Consider the following 14,574-nt stretch of genomic DNA (forward strand, 5'->3'; position numbering starts at 1 on the left):
GTGGGACGCTATTGGATGCAAAGGTGGCGGAGGGATATCTGACTCCCTTTGAGGGGCATTTGTCGCTACCTTCTTAACCTGTAACTGACTATAGAACGCTCCTCAACCTCGAGTTGTGTCGGCTTTTGCGAGGCGATTCCTCCGTCCCAGAAAATAAACCCCCAGGACGATGGACCTCTTGGCGAATATGTGCTGCCACCTAGACACGCGACTGGGGTCAAGGCTAAGTGGCGAGAAAAACAACGTGCGCGCGAGGCCTCTCCCACCAGTTGCACTCCCAAAACGTCAGCTACATCCTGTTCACCCATTGAGACGCTGTGACCTAGATACGGCTCCCCCAAACTCGCCTTTGTCCCCATCGTGCGTAATCTTCCGCCCCGAAGTCGACACAACGAAACCATCTTCCCTCTCTGCTCGGCCAGAAGGAAGAGAGAGAGGGTACTGGAACCAGTTACTCTCGAACCGATGTTTCTGCAAAAGGTCCATTACAAACTTAACTTACTATATGCCAGCGTCACTCGGGCGGCGTTCGATCGGATTATTAGCAGCGTGCAGGGGGTGGCGAGGTGGTTTGCCAGGTCGCTTCAAGGTTTTTCTGAGCCTCAACCTCCTGCTCGCCCCTGGCCGTTTCGAACTTCGCAGAATCTAGATATCACACCCTAACTTTTCTAAACTTGATTTTGTGGAAACCAGTGAGTCGTGAAAACGTTATTTGAAACAAACTGTGGAGGAATTTGAAAACCGGACTTCGAACTTTGAAAACTTGGACTAGAACGGAATTCAAAATCTTCGAAGTTTTTTTTTTTTTTTTTTTCGAATTTAGCGTTAAAAGAAAATCGAAACCTTCGAACTTTTCGAACTTTATGCAGAAAGAAATTCGAAATCTTCGAATTGTTCGAACTTCATGTCTATAAAAATTCGAAGCGTTCGAAAGTTTTCGAATTTTATTTCTAAAGAATTTCGAAATCTTCGAATTTATCAAACCTGAAGTAAAAAAATATTCAAATCCGAAATTTTAGAAACCGTGAAAGTTTCGAACTTTTCGAATTCGAAACTTCACTGAGATCGAAAGTTGCGAATTTTTCGAATTCGAACCTCGGTGAATACGAAAATATCGAAATTTTTCGAAATCAAACTTCAGTTCGCTTCGCAAATATCGAAACCTTTCGAAATCGAACCTGGGGCGGTTCGCGGCATCCCTAGTCCTCTTACACTTTTTCTTTCAAATTTCATTCTTAGTCTCAGGATTTTGCATCATGTACAAACTAAACTTACTATATGCCAGTGTCACTCGGGCGGCGTTCGATCGCATTACTACCAGCGTGCAAGGGGGTAGAAAGGCAGTTTGCCAGATCACTTCAAGGTTTTTCTGAGCCTCAACCACCTGCCTGCCCCTGGCCGTTTCGAACTGGAGGAGTATCGTTAAAAAGTGCGTTCGCAGGATCACTACTTTGTGATGCACGCTAATGACCACCCCGGGCCGGCGGTCACAATTACTGATTTATTGTCACACGTCACTCTGCACTGGCAAATATTCCAGCACATCCGGGACACTTGTCGTCTCATTTAATTGCCTCTCCAACTTCGCGCGGTCTAAATATCACACACAAACCTATGCCCGATTTTGTGAAAACCAGTGAGGCGTGAAAACGTTATTTGAAACTGAAACTGTGGCGGAACATGAAAACCGAACTTCGAACTTTGCACACTTAGACTTAAAAAAAAAATTGAAAACCTTCTAAGTGTTTTTTTTTTTTTTTTTCAAATTTAGCTCTAAAAGAGAATCGAAACCTTCAAACTTTATGTAGAAAGGAATTTGAAATCTTTGAATTTATCGAACCTTATGTCTTTAATAATTCGAAACGTTTGAATTTTTCGAATTTTAGATCCAAAGAAATTCAAAACATTCGAATCTCTCGATTTCAAATTAGGAAGTTCGAAATCTTCGAATTTATCGAACCTTAAGTAAAACAATATTCGAAATAATGGAACCCAAACTTTTAGAAACCGTGAAAGCTTCGAACTTTTCGAATTCGAAACCCCACAATTTTGGAAAGTTGCGAATTTTTCGAATTCAAACCTCCGTACGGTCGAAAATATTGAAACCTTTCGAATTCGAACATCAGTTCGGTTCGAAAATATAGAAACCTTTCGAATTCGAACCTAGGGTGTTTCGCGGCATCCCCAATTGCAATAGCATCCAAAGGGAGTCCCGTCCTGCCCATTAATGGGCAACACAGGTATTACCGCTACCTCGGTAAAACGTCGAGTCTGCTCAACAGGAGTAACCGTTGCGGTGCCAAGCGCCACGCGAAGCCACGTTTTTGTCTGTTGGCTAGGTGCACCTCATGGTTTTTGCAGTCGTGTCTCGATATGGAGCCAGTTAATATGGACACCCGCTACACCACCTAGAAGACGAGGCCTGTGCAACGACGCCATCGTCGATGGATCCCCGGCCTGTCCCAAATGGCAAACCTGTTCAGGCTCAGCGAGAGTCGCCACAAAACACCAGACGTGTCCATCTTGGCGTCGCCGCATGCTAGTATCGCACTTGCTATGAGACATGCTGGCGGCAATGCTGATGCAAGCTAGGCGATGCTACGTGAATCCAGTAGCAACAACTTCCGGGGGAAAGGCCTTCTCTTCTAGGTGGTGTTGGCTGTGCAAACAAAAATTGTCCAGGACCAATCCGTCCCCGCACAATTCTGCCTCATTCTTAGAGAAACCTGCAGTCCGGACTACGGTTGGCGAGTTTGTGAATAAACTCGGCAAATACATACATTTTTGTCTCGTTGTTACGAATGCAGGCTCTTTTTAAAAACGAACCAGAAGTGCAAAAAAAGTAAAGGAAAGCCCTTGGGTCACAGATTACAGACCCTGACCAGTTTTTCGGACGCCAATTTTTCGAAAACGTCCAATCATTCGGACGTTTTCACCACCCCACAGAGTTAATGTATAACATTGACCGAAATTTCGGACACCATAAAGCTTATTGCTCGATATTACGGACATAATTTGTGTGATTTCCTCAGTTTACAGCCACAAAACAGCCACCGCGACAGCGCCGTGAGCTTAGTCACTGCCATTTCGGCTTTTTTGATTTTGCCTTGTAGCCTCAATACCACGTCCTCCGCAATGAACAAGCCGAGTTGAGGCTATAGTCGAGTTTTCCGGTTCTGCTATAGCCAACAAGGCCACCGTCTGCTTATTCTTATGGCTCTTCCAGCGCTTCTCGTGGTCAGCGTTTTTCGAGTGCAACCGCGAGAAGAGCGGCTGTCTGCTGTTCTTGTAGTCTTTGAGCACGAAGGTTTTTTGTTGATAGGCTTAGTATTGAGGCGAGCTTGGTGGACTAAACGTTGTCTACAAATACACCAACTTCAACTTCGCTGTTTGTGCCAATGAAGGTGCCGACAAAGTGCAGCACTGTGATCAAACAGATGAACAAACAAGTGAAAAGTAAACAATATAAAGTGGAAGTTGCACGAGAACTTAAAATTGACATCAAGCAAGTGGAAAGCGGCCAATACACAGCGGACTATGTTCGAAAATTTGATATTTTGGCTGAAATTGATTTTTCGAACCACTTGATTATTCGGACAATTTCAGGGTCCTTTCCATGTCCGAAAAATCTGTCGGCGACTGTACACTAAGAATATCATAATTGTCCGTAGCTGCTTGCCCTTCCTGAGAGAGAGAGAAACCTCTGCACCGAAGAATAGTTCGATTTTTTAGGGCCCTCCGGTCAAATGGGTCACTTGTCCTTCACTTCCTAGGTGTACCACAGTTGCAGGCGATAAACCTTAAGAATATTCGTAAATCATGTGCACAAAAGTAAAGGCAGGACAGTTCCCTCGTCACTTAAAGGGGCCCTGCAATGACTTTTTACTAATTTTTAATTTGCACTGAACCTGGGCGCACTGAACGTAATAACTTCGTGAAACTTTTCTTTTCTCGAAATTCCCTTTATATTAAAAGTTATAGGCAAATTAAAATTACAAAAACAAGTAAAAAATAATGTTCCTCATGACGTCCTTGGTTGCTTGAGAGTGGCCGCGAACTAGAGGAGAAGTAGTGAGCTCATCGAGCGCTCACGGCTGCCGCACTCCGAGTCGACGGCGCGAGAGGGCGCCATTAAAGCGTGTTGTGGATAGGCTGTATGCAGCGGGCAGCCAGAGCGGCTCTCATTGCATTTGCTGCGCTATTAAATACTAATTCGGCATGACACTTCATTGGCCACAAACGACAGCAAACACGGGGTAAAGATCAGTTCAGAATGGGAGCTACTTTGCACTGCCATACCGCGAAACGGCCAAACCGCAAGACAAAGCTTCTCGCCGAAGGCTTTCGGAACGCTCGGAGCCGGTCGGATCCTCCTGCCCATACGACTGCAGCGCCGCCGCATACATCCGGGACCTTTCCGTGTCGGCACCTGACCCCACTACTCCTTTCTAGTATGCGCCGCCTTTTCCACCACTTGGTGGCGGGTATGTCGACGGGTCATTTCTTGTTTCCGTACTTTATGAACTGCATTCGTTTCTTTTTTGATCTAAAATACTGAACAAAAACTACTTTTATAAATAACTGAAACGGTTTGCACAACTTATATGTTGTATTTTGACTAAAAAGAAGCTTTTAGCGGCTCTGACCAGCAGTAAGCCCAGGACCAAAGACGTCACATTTTGTACACTTTCGGTACCGCGGGTCGCCCTTGTCGGTGGAGGTTTCCGCGTCGTCCGGTTAAAATATGACGCACCGATATTTAGTTACTCTCTCCATGCCCGCTGGCTTGCTCGAACCCCAAGAGACGTGAAAACCGCAAAAAAGGTAGGTGCTTAAATATGATTGCAGGGCCCCTTTAAAAGGAGGCAAGACCGTTTGGCGTAAAAAAAGTGGCCAGAGACCGGTGTTTTTTTGGGGCAATGCTTGTGGTTCACATTATTTGTGATCTTGCCCTCGATTCATTTTTATAGACATTTTTTTTGGGGGGGGGGGGGGGGGGAACGGAGGTGCTCATATTAATAAGACACAATTGTATCGTGCCATATTCCATCACTAATACACAGTAACGAATATGCGAATAAGGATGTCTTACCGTCTTGTGGGTAAACTCAAACAAAAAGGCATACACTTTATGTTTGACTCGGGCACGCAGCCAGGATTTTCTTTTTTAAAGGGGGGGGGGGGGGCGCCCATGACAAAATGCTGTATGAGTGGGAGAAAGTCCCAACAAAATGGAAGATGTTGGGGGGGGGGGGGGGGCAGACCCCCCTCCCCCCCTGGCTACGTGCCTGGTTTGACTGCTACTAAGGTAGACTAACCTGCTGTTCTATTCTGTGTGTGCTCCCGCTGATCTTTGTACTTCAGGAAACGCACCAAGTTTGTCTTGGCTGTCATGACGACGGGGTAGTGTTTTCCTAACGATTTCTTCATTTGGTTGACCTGGAATTAAAAAAAAAAAAATTGCAAATAAAAATTACCTTATTATTCAAATGCAATGTAAAGGACCTTTTATAGAGACAAGGGGAGAATGGGAGGAAAACAATATTTATGGTACATTGTGTAGAGCTCACCAATTGGGCAGATTCCACCAACATAGTGTATTGTTTATTGCGCACAACTCTCAACATTCACCTGAACCAAGACTAGTCTCAGCCAGTTTTGGTCATCACATTTTACAAAATACCACAATCATTTAGGCAAGAACACAAATAATTTTTGAAGTGCAAATTACTTGCGTTCTAGCGATAAAGAAACACCAGACACCACTGCTTTATTTATCTCTTGAATGAGACTAGACATGTGAGGATGGTGTTCAATTAACTTTCCAAAGGATTTATTTAGGGCAGTCAAAAAAGCCACCAAGGAACTGATAAGAGCAACGTTAAACTGTGCAACGAAGATTTTATGTGCCCTTTTCTACTTAACGAACCGGCCGTAAACATACTTCATTGCACTGCTATGAAATAGGGCATGCTCATTTTATATGCAGGCACCATTCGCAAACTTGATACAATTGCGACAAACCTTAGCTCTAAAGGCAGGCAGCACCAGCCTCAACTTGGGTACCAATTCAATTTCTACAGCCGTCTGGTCGGTCGAGTCTTCAGCAAATACGTCAAAGGTGGCATCGAGAGCTTCTGTCACCACTGTAATGTCGGAATCTTTTGAAGCCACTTCGAGCAGATATTGTCCCACTTTCTGCAAATGAAACGGGGGAGGAAGAGCAGCAGTTAGACACAAGGGAATTGAGATGGGCACAGCCTCCTAGCACCACTGAATGTTACCCGAATACTGAATTCCACAGCCTCATCTTGAACTGTACAAACGAGTAAATAAAACTTTCTGATCAGCCCATGTTAACCTTATAATAATGCTAAAAAAAATAATAAAAAAATGTGCACACATGAGCTTGAAACAGTCGGCGAATCTTAGGCGGCTGCGTGTCGGTTTCCGTTTTCGCTAGTGTTCTTCTTTAAAGTAGCCCGTGATCTAAGCCACAAAAGGAAAATACGGGCCAGCTTGCCCACTCCGGTTCGATTGAGTGCACAGGGCTGTCGTCGTGTAGCGATCAATAGACCCTTTGCAAAAATCCCAAAAGCCCGCGCGCGCCGCACAACGAATAATGGGAGTCCTCGGTACAGCCCTCCTCCCGCTACCACGTGACCACGTGGCATATGCGAGCAGGCGCAGGTTACTCCGGCAACAACTTTTGAGCAGCCGAGTCGAGCGAGCGACGAGCCAACGGCTGCCCCTTTCTCATCCCTCTCCTTTGTATACCGGCTCTGTCGTCTGCCGCACCAACGCTTTGTCGAACCTGGTTGAAACCTGCCACGGTTGCGATGCAAAATGAGTGGATTCGGTGACACTTCAATACGTGAAGGTAAGTTACGACGAGTAACGTATTCAAATAAGTTCACCTGTTGCGATGCCAGTGATGTGATTGGTCTAAGCCATTTTGAAGCACCTTTTGGAGCAGCCAAAACAGTGTTTTAGAGCAGGAAATGTGGTGTTTGGAACAACCAAAACAGTGTTCTGGAGCAGCAAAAGTGGCTTTTGGGGCAGCTAAGACAGTGTTTTGGAGCAGCAAAAGTGGTTTTCGGAACAGATATTCTTAGAAAAAAAAAATGTTTTAAGTGCTGCACAAACGAAGGGCATTTTGTGTTGTGCTTGATGTGACATGTTGTGACGGAACTCGCTGGTTGTGTTTTTAGTGCTGAGACATCCCACAAGCGTACAGTGCTGTAGGAGTCGCCGAGCAATTCCGAAAAATCACTTGCCACCGTTTTACTGGTTCCCGAATGCCAGATTTTCGTAAAAAGTAAGCAAACGTAAAACAATCAATTGCAAGCGTCCCGGCTGGTGCCTCTGTCGTACAATCATGTTCGCATGCACGTGAGGGCAAGTTCTGCAGGCTTGCAGTTGCGCGTGCTTCGCCGCACGAGCGGAAACAACGGCTGTTCAATCGAAACCGAAACCATGCCACTCCGCTCCGTCACCGACTGATTTCCAAAATGTATGCAAAATGTAATTGTCGAGCATAAGACAGAAAACAGTCCAGTGGTGCGTGCTTGCCAGGCCGGCAAGCAAAGTACAAGCTAAACATGTACACACACACACGAAAAAGAAACAAAAGAACCATGAGTGCATCGATGGAAGAAATCGCGAGCCAGGGTCAAAAAGTTCTTGAAGCGCTTTGTGCAACGACAGAACTTGAGACAAACAAGCGCGCTGTGCGGGTTCAGTGTGCAGACGTTGCCTTCTTTACTTTAGCTCACTTCTCTTCCCCAACTTTCTTTCGCGGCAGATTTTTCACGTACTGGGGTTCTTTTCGAAAGAAAGCCCACCGAGAGAAACCTTGGTAATCAATACTTCGACACAGGAGTCAATTGGGTTAAAGAGGGATTTTTGTAGTGACCTATGATTTAGAGACAAACAGGAATGTTGATGAACATGCAGCGGTATTTTGTTTCATTTTAGAATGCGCCTTATCTGCAGCGACGTGGGGATGGCAACACCCGATGTCGCGCGACCACAGTGATTGGAAAGCAGGGACCAAATATAGTTTTCCCACAACCATTGTTTTCAGGAGCGAGGGCTTGAGCTAAAAAAAAAACTTCCGCCGCACAGAAACGTGGTTTCGTTTCACAGCATGACGGCATGACTGGTACCCGGCACGCTAGCGTTGGAGCGCCCACACACGCTTGCGTCTATCGTTAAAAATATTTGAAAAAAAAAAAAAAACGACACGAGACGAGACCCACGAGACGACGAGAACGCGAAACCAAGATGGCGGGAAAATCATGCAAGACAGAATGGACAACCGATGGAGGGGACTTTGTGTCGGGCGGCCGCTTGCGCCACATAACACTTGCGTCCTCAATTACGGTACTGATTTTAGTTTCGATTTGAAAGGCGACCAATATTGTTTTTTTGGCACAGGCTTGGCGCAGATTACCCATATTTTGGCAAAATGTAGCAGGATGTAGCAGGGTTAGCCACTTGGAGCAGTTTGGCGCAATTGGCACAGCAATCACATCACTGCGATGCCTTTACGCTGCCACAGATATGCTACGCCGCAAACGTACGACTCAGCAGATGGGCGGGATGGTGGATGGCTGCAATGGATGCTGGCGGTAGCTGCCAAGATGCACGCGCAGTTGCGGAGGCGCAACGAGAAAGCGCGTGATCTGTACCGAGGGTTCCCGAAATTCCCTGCCGTCGTGGCGCTGTACGTTTTGCAACAGGTCTACTGTGTAATCCCAAAACAAAGTTTGGGGGTTTCAGTACTCTGGGAACATTGAATGGCTTTACTGGCTCCCATTCACGGCACTCTAAGCCTTTTCTTGATCAGCCAAGGTTATATCTTCCGATTTATATTCTCGAAAAATTTTTACTTTTGTTTTGAGCGAATTTAGATATAAAACAGTTTAGTAATTGGCAGAGGCTGTACAGGGGAGGGGGGGGGGGGCCATGTCTGCTGCTTCGCTCCACAAAAGTGAAGCCAACACCAACCTTGAGCACGTCGGGTTGGGATCCTCCGAACAGGCACCCCAGTGTTGCCATAATACGGGTGACATTGGTTCTCACTGCTCCGTCTGTACACTGCAAGCCAACCTGAGACAGAACTCTCAGCTCTTCATCCGACATATTGGGCAGAGCAGCCCCGTTAACATTGCCGCTCTCAACGGCCGTAGCTAGAGCTTGAAGCACAGACCGGCAAGCACTTGTGCTTGCCTCCAAAAACTCAAAGTCCTTGGGATCTGAAAGAAATTCAAAAAAGAATTCTTAAAATATCAGAAGGCTCCAGATCCATCACATGTGACTGACTCTAGCATCTTTACAACTTTCCTATAAAAAAGCTCAAATCAAACAAATGCAAAAACACACGCAAGCTGGTAAGGATCAACGAGCATAGTAACCCTGAAATGAGAAACCTGCAAGGGGTACAATGAAACAATCTCAAACACCTAATAAGGTAAACTGGGAGGATAAAGAGCTAAACAAACCAGTTCTGTTAATATTTACTGCAATATCTTTGTGCTTTTATTTCCAGCTTTTCTCACAGTTGGAAGGCTGTCATCAAACCTACTGGTGTGATGAAATGTGTGCATCCTGGGCATTAGCCTAAGTGCTAAAATATGACATTTGTACAAATAGTCATAATAATATAATAATAATAATAGCGTTTATTTAATGTGCCCCAAAACAACCACGCAGGTCTTCCTACTGGTGTGATGAAATGTGTGCATCCTGGGCATTAGCCTAAGTGCTAAAATATGACATTTGTACAAATAGTCGTAATAATATAATAATAATAATAGCGTTTATTTAATGTGCCCCAAAACAACCACGCGGGTCTTTACATTGGTGCACACAAGATAAAAAGAAGAAACACAACACACGCACAGCTTCAAATATACAAATTAGCATGACTACAAATAGGTTGCACACTTCACACAAAATGTAATAGACTTTCAACCTTAAACTAGACTTGCCAAGTTCCGGCAAAAAACTGGGAGATCTGTGAAAATGTCCAAGCTAGAGGATCTGATTCTATTAAATGAAATTTGCATACGGGACAGTGGTGAGAGTTTAGACATAAATTGAATGTAAAAGACAGTGAAACTTTTGGTAACGCGACAAGGAACATGAAAATCGACAGAATTCAGAAGTAGGTTAGCATCAGTCCAACCATTTACCACCCTGTGCAAAAAAATCAGAACACGCTCGAATCTTCTATTTGACAAAGACTTAAGTAAAACACTACTATTAAGAAGAAATTCATAATCATAATAAAAGCGATGCTGAAAGTGTCTATCAAATAAAATGCGTATCATTCTTTTTTGCACTGATTCAATGCTTAACCCTTTGCGGTCAGATACTCCGACCAACTTAATGGTTATTCCGGTCAGGAACTATTTTAGACGCATGGGTCCCGGAAAAGTAAAATTATTTTGGCGTACAAAGGTAACGTCTCACACTGATCATAAGGACAGGAAAGTCCGGGAGATTGTTTGTGCACAAACTCCGGAAAAATGTTTGCGGCGGAGCGGCTCCGCGGCCGCTGTCTTGCGCAGTCGTTTCATATTCATCACTACTTTCACTCAAGTCACAGAGATCGCCTCTCCATCATGTGATGGAGGGATATAGTCGTCCTCTTCACTGAAATCGTTGTCACTTTCAGTTCCATCACGCAGAGAGTTACATAAAACGAGCGTGGCTGGATTGTGGCTATAACTGTCGTGCCAGCGAAGTTGAAATTTGCGCACTCCTCCGTTGCGCAAAAAAACATACAACATGGAACATGTTTTTTTGTTTTTTTTTATGACTAGTCCTGCCCTGTATGAGAAGAAACTCGAACCCTTTCAAGAGTGATGTGATTGAAGTGTTTTCCAAGATATGGCACCACCAATCCAGCAAAAAGAGCGAAGGAGCATGTTTAAAAGGATGTGGGAAAGCGTGTCGGGCGACGCCCGACTCCTGACCGGAAGCATGTTTCTCCGATGTTGGGCCTGGCCCGACATATGACCGCAAAGGGGTAAAGACTTTGTACGTGCTAGAGAATTCCAAACACTGGAACCCCGCGCGTCCCTCATTCACGTCAGAGCGCACGTGACTCGGAAGATGGTGAAAGAGTTGAGAGGTGCCGAAAACCTCAATCTTGGACAATTTTTAAAATAAAAACTAAGGCGTGCAGGCAAATGTGGTTTTTTTGTTCTTTGGTTCAGAAAGGTCGAGACAACAAGTCCCAAATTATTTAAGCAAAGCACTGAAATTGTTGCACAGCTCCTTTAATATTGGCACGACAACTGCTTTCTTCCATAACGAAGGGAACAAACCAGGGCAAAGTGACAAGTTGATAATGTGTTTTAAAATCGGTGAAAACAAGTCACCACAACCTTTGATTATAAAGCTCGGAATACAAATTACTCCAGTAGATAACTTCGGTTTAATGTTTCTGATACCTTCCTCAATTTCATCCGTATCTATTCTAAAGCCCGATAAAACATCCTGGCAGCTTAATTCCATGTCAATAGGCTGAATAGTTGGCTGACCAACTGTGTGGCATTGACTAAAATAGTGTGCAAAACGACCTGCCACCTCTGGTGGGGACGAAAAATACTTAGTGTTTCCAGAAGAACAATCCCGCAGTGAAATTTCATGCCATTGTTACGAGCGTGCTACTTTGCAAACTTCCAGAAAAGTTTGGGGCAGTGGTTCAGACTGCGCTCGACATCATCAAGATGTAACTGTTTATTGCGAGAGTAAAATTTTTTGACAAGAGAACAATAATTACTAAATTGAGTGCACCAGAACTAGAGCCTGTTTTTACAAAAATTCTATGATAATGATCTTTTTTCTTAAGGTACATTTTTAAATCATTGGAAAACCAGTCCGGGCAAACAGAAAGTTGAGAATTGCGTTTTGGAACAAAAATGCTAATTGCGTCTTGCACAACTGACGTAAACGCTTCTGTTGCGAGATTGGTGTCATCTATTGCAAGAAGAGCGCTCCAGTTATAATTATGAAGGTATTTATACATTCCCAAATAATCTCCTTTGGGGTAACAGTAAGCAGAGGGTCTGTTCAATGCTTGCAACTTTCTTGGAAGCCATATTTGAACATTGAGAGGTAGATGATACCCATCCATTTGTACTAGAGGGATCAAAACAGTTCTAATTGATTCAATTTGAATATTTGATAACACTAGGGCAAAAACATTACCAGCGGAGTTTTCGAAACTGTCAAGCTGATTCAGCCCACAAAAATGTATAAAAGATAACAACCCAGCTGCCTTATTTGACGTGATTAAGTCGCCACCGTTTACAAAGTCTAATGACCAATCTATTTCAGGAAGGTTAAGATCCCCGTACATTTGAACTCTGTACCTATCGAATTTTACCTGTTGTTCTAGTGTTTCAAGATGTTCAATAAAACTTGAAGGATCGCACAGCAGTGGAAAATAGTAGTTTCCAATAAGGTAATTAAAGCCATCGGCAGTTTTAATTTCTACCCATAAGAATTCTGAATATGATTCTAGGTCGAACCTTCGATGTGACTCAAGCAAAGAGTGAAGCGTCATTAATACGCCTCTACCTACTTTTTGCCCTGTGCTTATAATGTCTCTGCCGCGGCGGTAGACATTGTAGTTAGGTATAAAGTACTTCGAATTCGGAACGCCATCGCAGAACCAAGTTTCTGATATACAAATAACGTCAAAGTTGGCAGTAATAAGACTAGACATAAACTTGTCAACCTATGTGCGCAGTCCTCGAACATTTTGATAAAAAATGCTATGCATTTCCACCATTTACATCTGATGTCGTTTCGAGGGGATAAGTACGAGCAGGGTTAAGCTGGCCAAGGAACTGGTGGAAAATGTGCCCTCCGGCCAAACTTCCGGTTTGTTAATGGCGTCAAACACGGCCTGGTCACAAGACAAATGAAAGGAAGAATACGAGGGAAATCGAGTTACCATTTTGGAACAGACAATTGACTTCCCGTCTCAGAACGGCTCGACAAGCGCCTGGACATCGGCAACCAATGTATCCGGTCAAAGTCGGGATACAAAAAGTGCCATTCAACGCTGGGGCCTAGCAAAAGCCTGCACAGTGTCTGATTTAGCAGTGCCAGTAGAAGGCTTGGTACGTCGTTGAGGCTTGACATCTGTGAAGCCGTCATTCGTCAAGCTCGCGATCATCCCCACCACGAAAATCTGATGGTGGCGGAAGAAGGGCAGGTTCCACGAGAGTTGTCGAGTTCGAACATGGAAGAGAAGGCCAGTTGTTCGGGTGTGCAAAGGCGGGTGATGCAAACAAAGCCTCGCTTGCCGCTAAAGACACGCGGGATGTCGGGGCGGCAGTAGTAGCATAAAGTTGTGGCGGTGAAGATGGGATTGGGAGACAATCCACTAGGTTCTTGCAAAGTTGCTGCTCTTCGGAGCGAAGCTGTTGGTTTTCAGCTTTGAGGCATTTCAGGGGTGGAACTCATGAAATATACTTGGGAGCAGCCACGGGAGCAGCTGAAACTGCTGTTTTGGAGCAGGTTGGGAGCAGCTAAAACTATGTTCTGGAGCAGGCTAGGAGCAGCTCAAATCAGTTTTCATTGCACTTCAGGCTTGTGTCTTAGACGAGCACGGGAGCAATTTCAATTGCGCTTAGCAGCACAGATGAATATGAGTGGTTAGAAAGCTAGGTAGATGGGATAACAGTGTAACAGATGCGAAAACTTGAAATGTTGTGAGCCTTAATGAGAACCGAAAAGCAAGTACCATATGTTTCTGAAGATAGTGTCCTTGATACTTTCTGAGTGGCTTTCAGCTGCTCAAAATGCAAACCAGCACTGCTTATAGCATAACCCACACGTGCTCAACACAGTAATTATATGTGCGAACCATGTGACGCGCATAAGCAACGGACGTGCAGTTGCGCGGAAGAACAGGGCCATAAATTTCGAGTTTATCCTGTTGTACAATTCAACATCGAAGCAACAGACTACAATTAACGAAGTTATCGTATTCTAAGCGATAAGCAGGAGCAAGGTTAAAGTACGCCGAGCAGATATACCGCTCGCATGAGAGTTGCTGGCCAGCAAGGTTTCGGATCAGACCGCGTTTCAGTTCTATCAAATCACGATTTATCTTGCGGGAATGCGGTTCCAACTTCTAATGATAAAGTACTAAAAGGAATATCTTGCTTCGTTTTCAATTGGCTGACACCCGGATCCCAGGCCGCAGAGCCTCAGGCAATCCGACGTTTAACAACTCGACCTCACCTCGGCCGACTTGCTTAACCGCTTATGGTTGAAGAATAACAATCCAGTCACAGGTGACGCAGCTCTTGGAATCCGACCCCCGAATTTTTTTGCGCGCTTCCGACTCGGGATACACAGGGAAAATAAACAGAACAAAGGAATACAAGGCCTACCAAGCTGAACGTGCTCATTGTTGCCAATCAAGTCGATAAAAACCAAGACCAAGGCAAAATACCATTTTTTTCGCGCATGTTGTGAGATTTGGAGCACAATGGCGTGAGGTATTGGCTGCGGCGCAGTTTCCGCAAAATGGCACAGGAT

The 14,574-nt window shown here is 44.7% G+C and overlaps 1 protein-coding gene across 1 annotated transcript in view; it reads right to left on the reverse strand.

The window, feature by feature from the left end:
* LOC8043073 (HEAT repeat-containing protein 3) overlaps positions 1–14,574 on the reverse strand; it is a 52,457-nt gene that overhangs the window by 5,949 nt on the left and 31,934 nt on the right. The window contains exons 13-15 of the mRNA XM_029970456.4: positions 9,013–9,260; positions 6,025–6,198; positions 5,319–5,439 (exon numbers count right to left, since the gene is read on the reverse strand). Coding sequence (XP_029826316.1) covers positions 5,319–5,439; positions 6,025–6,198; positions 9,013–9,260 — 543 coding nt within the window. The remainder of the gene's footprint in view (positions 1–5,318; positions 5,440–6,024; positions 6,199–9,012; positions 9,261–14,574) is intronic.

The sequence above is a fragment of the Ixodes scapularis genome, unplaced genomic scaffold (genome assembly GCF_016920785.2).
Source record: "Ixodes scapularis isolate PalLabHiFi unplaced genomic scaffold, ASM1692078v2 PGA_scaffold9__187_contigs__length_104089568, whole genome shotgun sequence".
Taxonomy (NCBI): Eukaryota; Metazoa; Arthropoda; class Arachnida; order Ixodida; family Ixodidae; genus Ixodes; species Ixodes scapularis.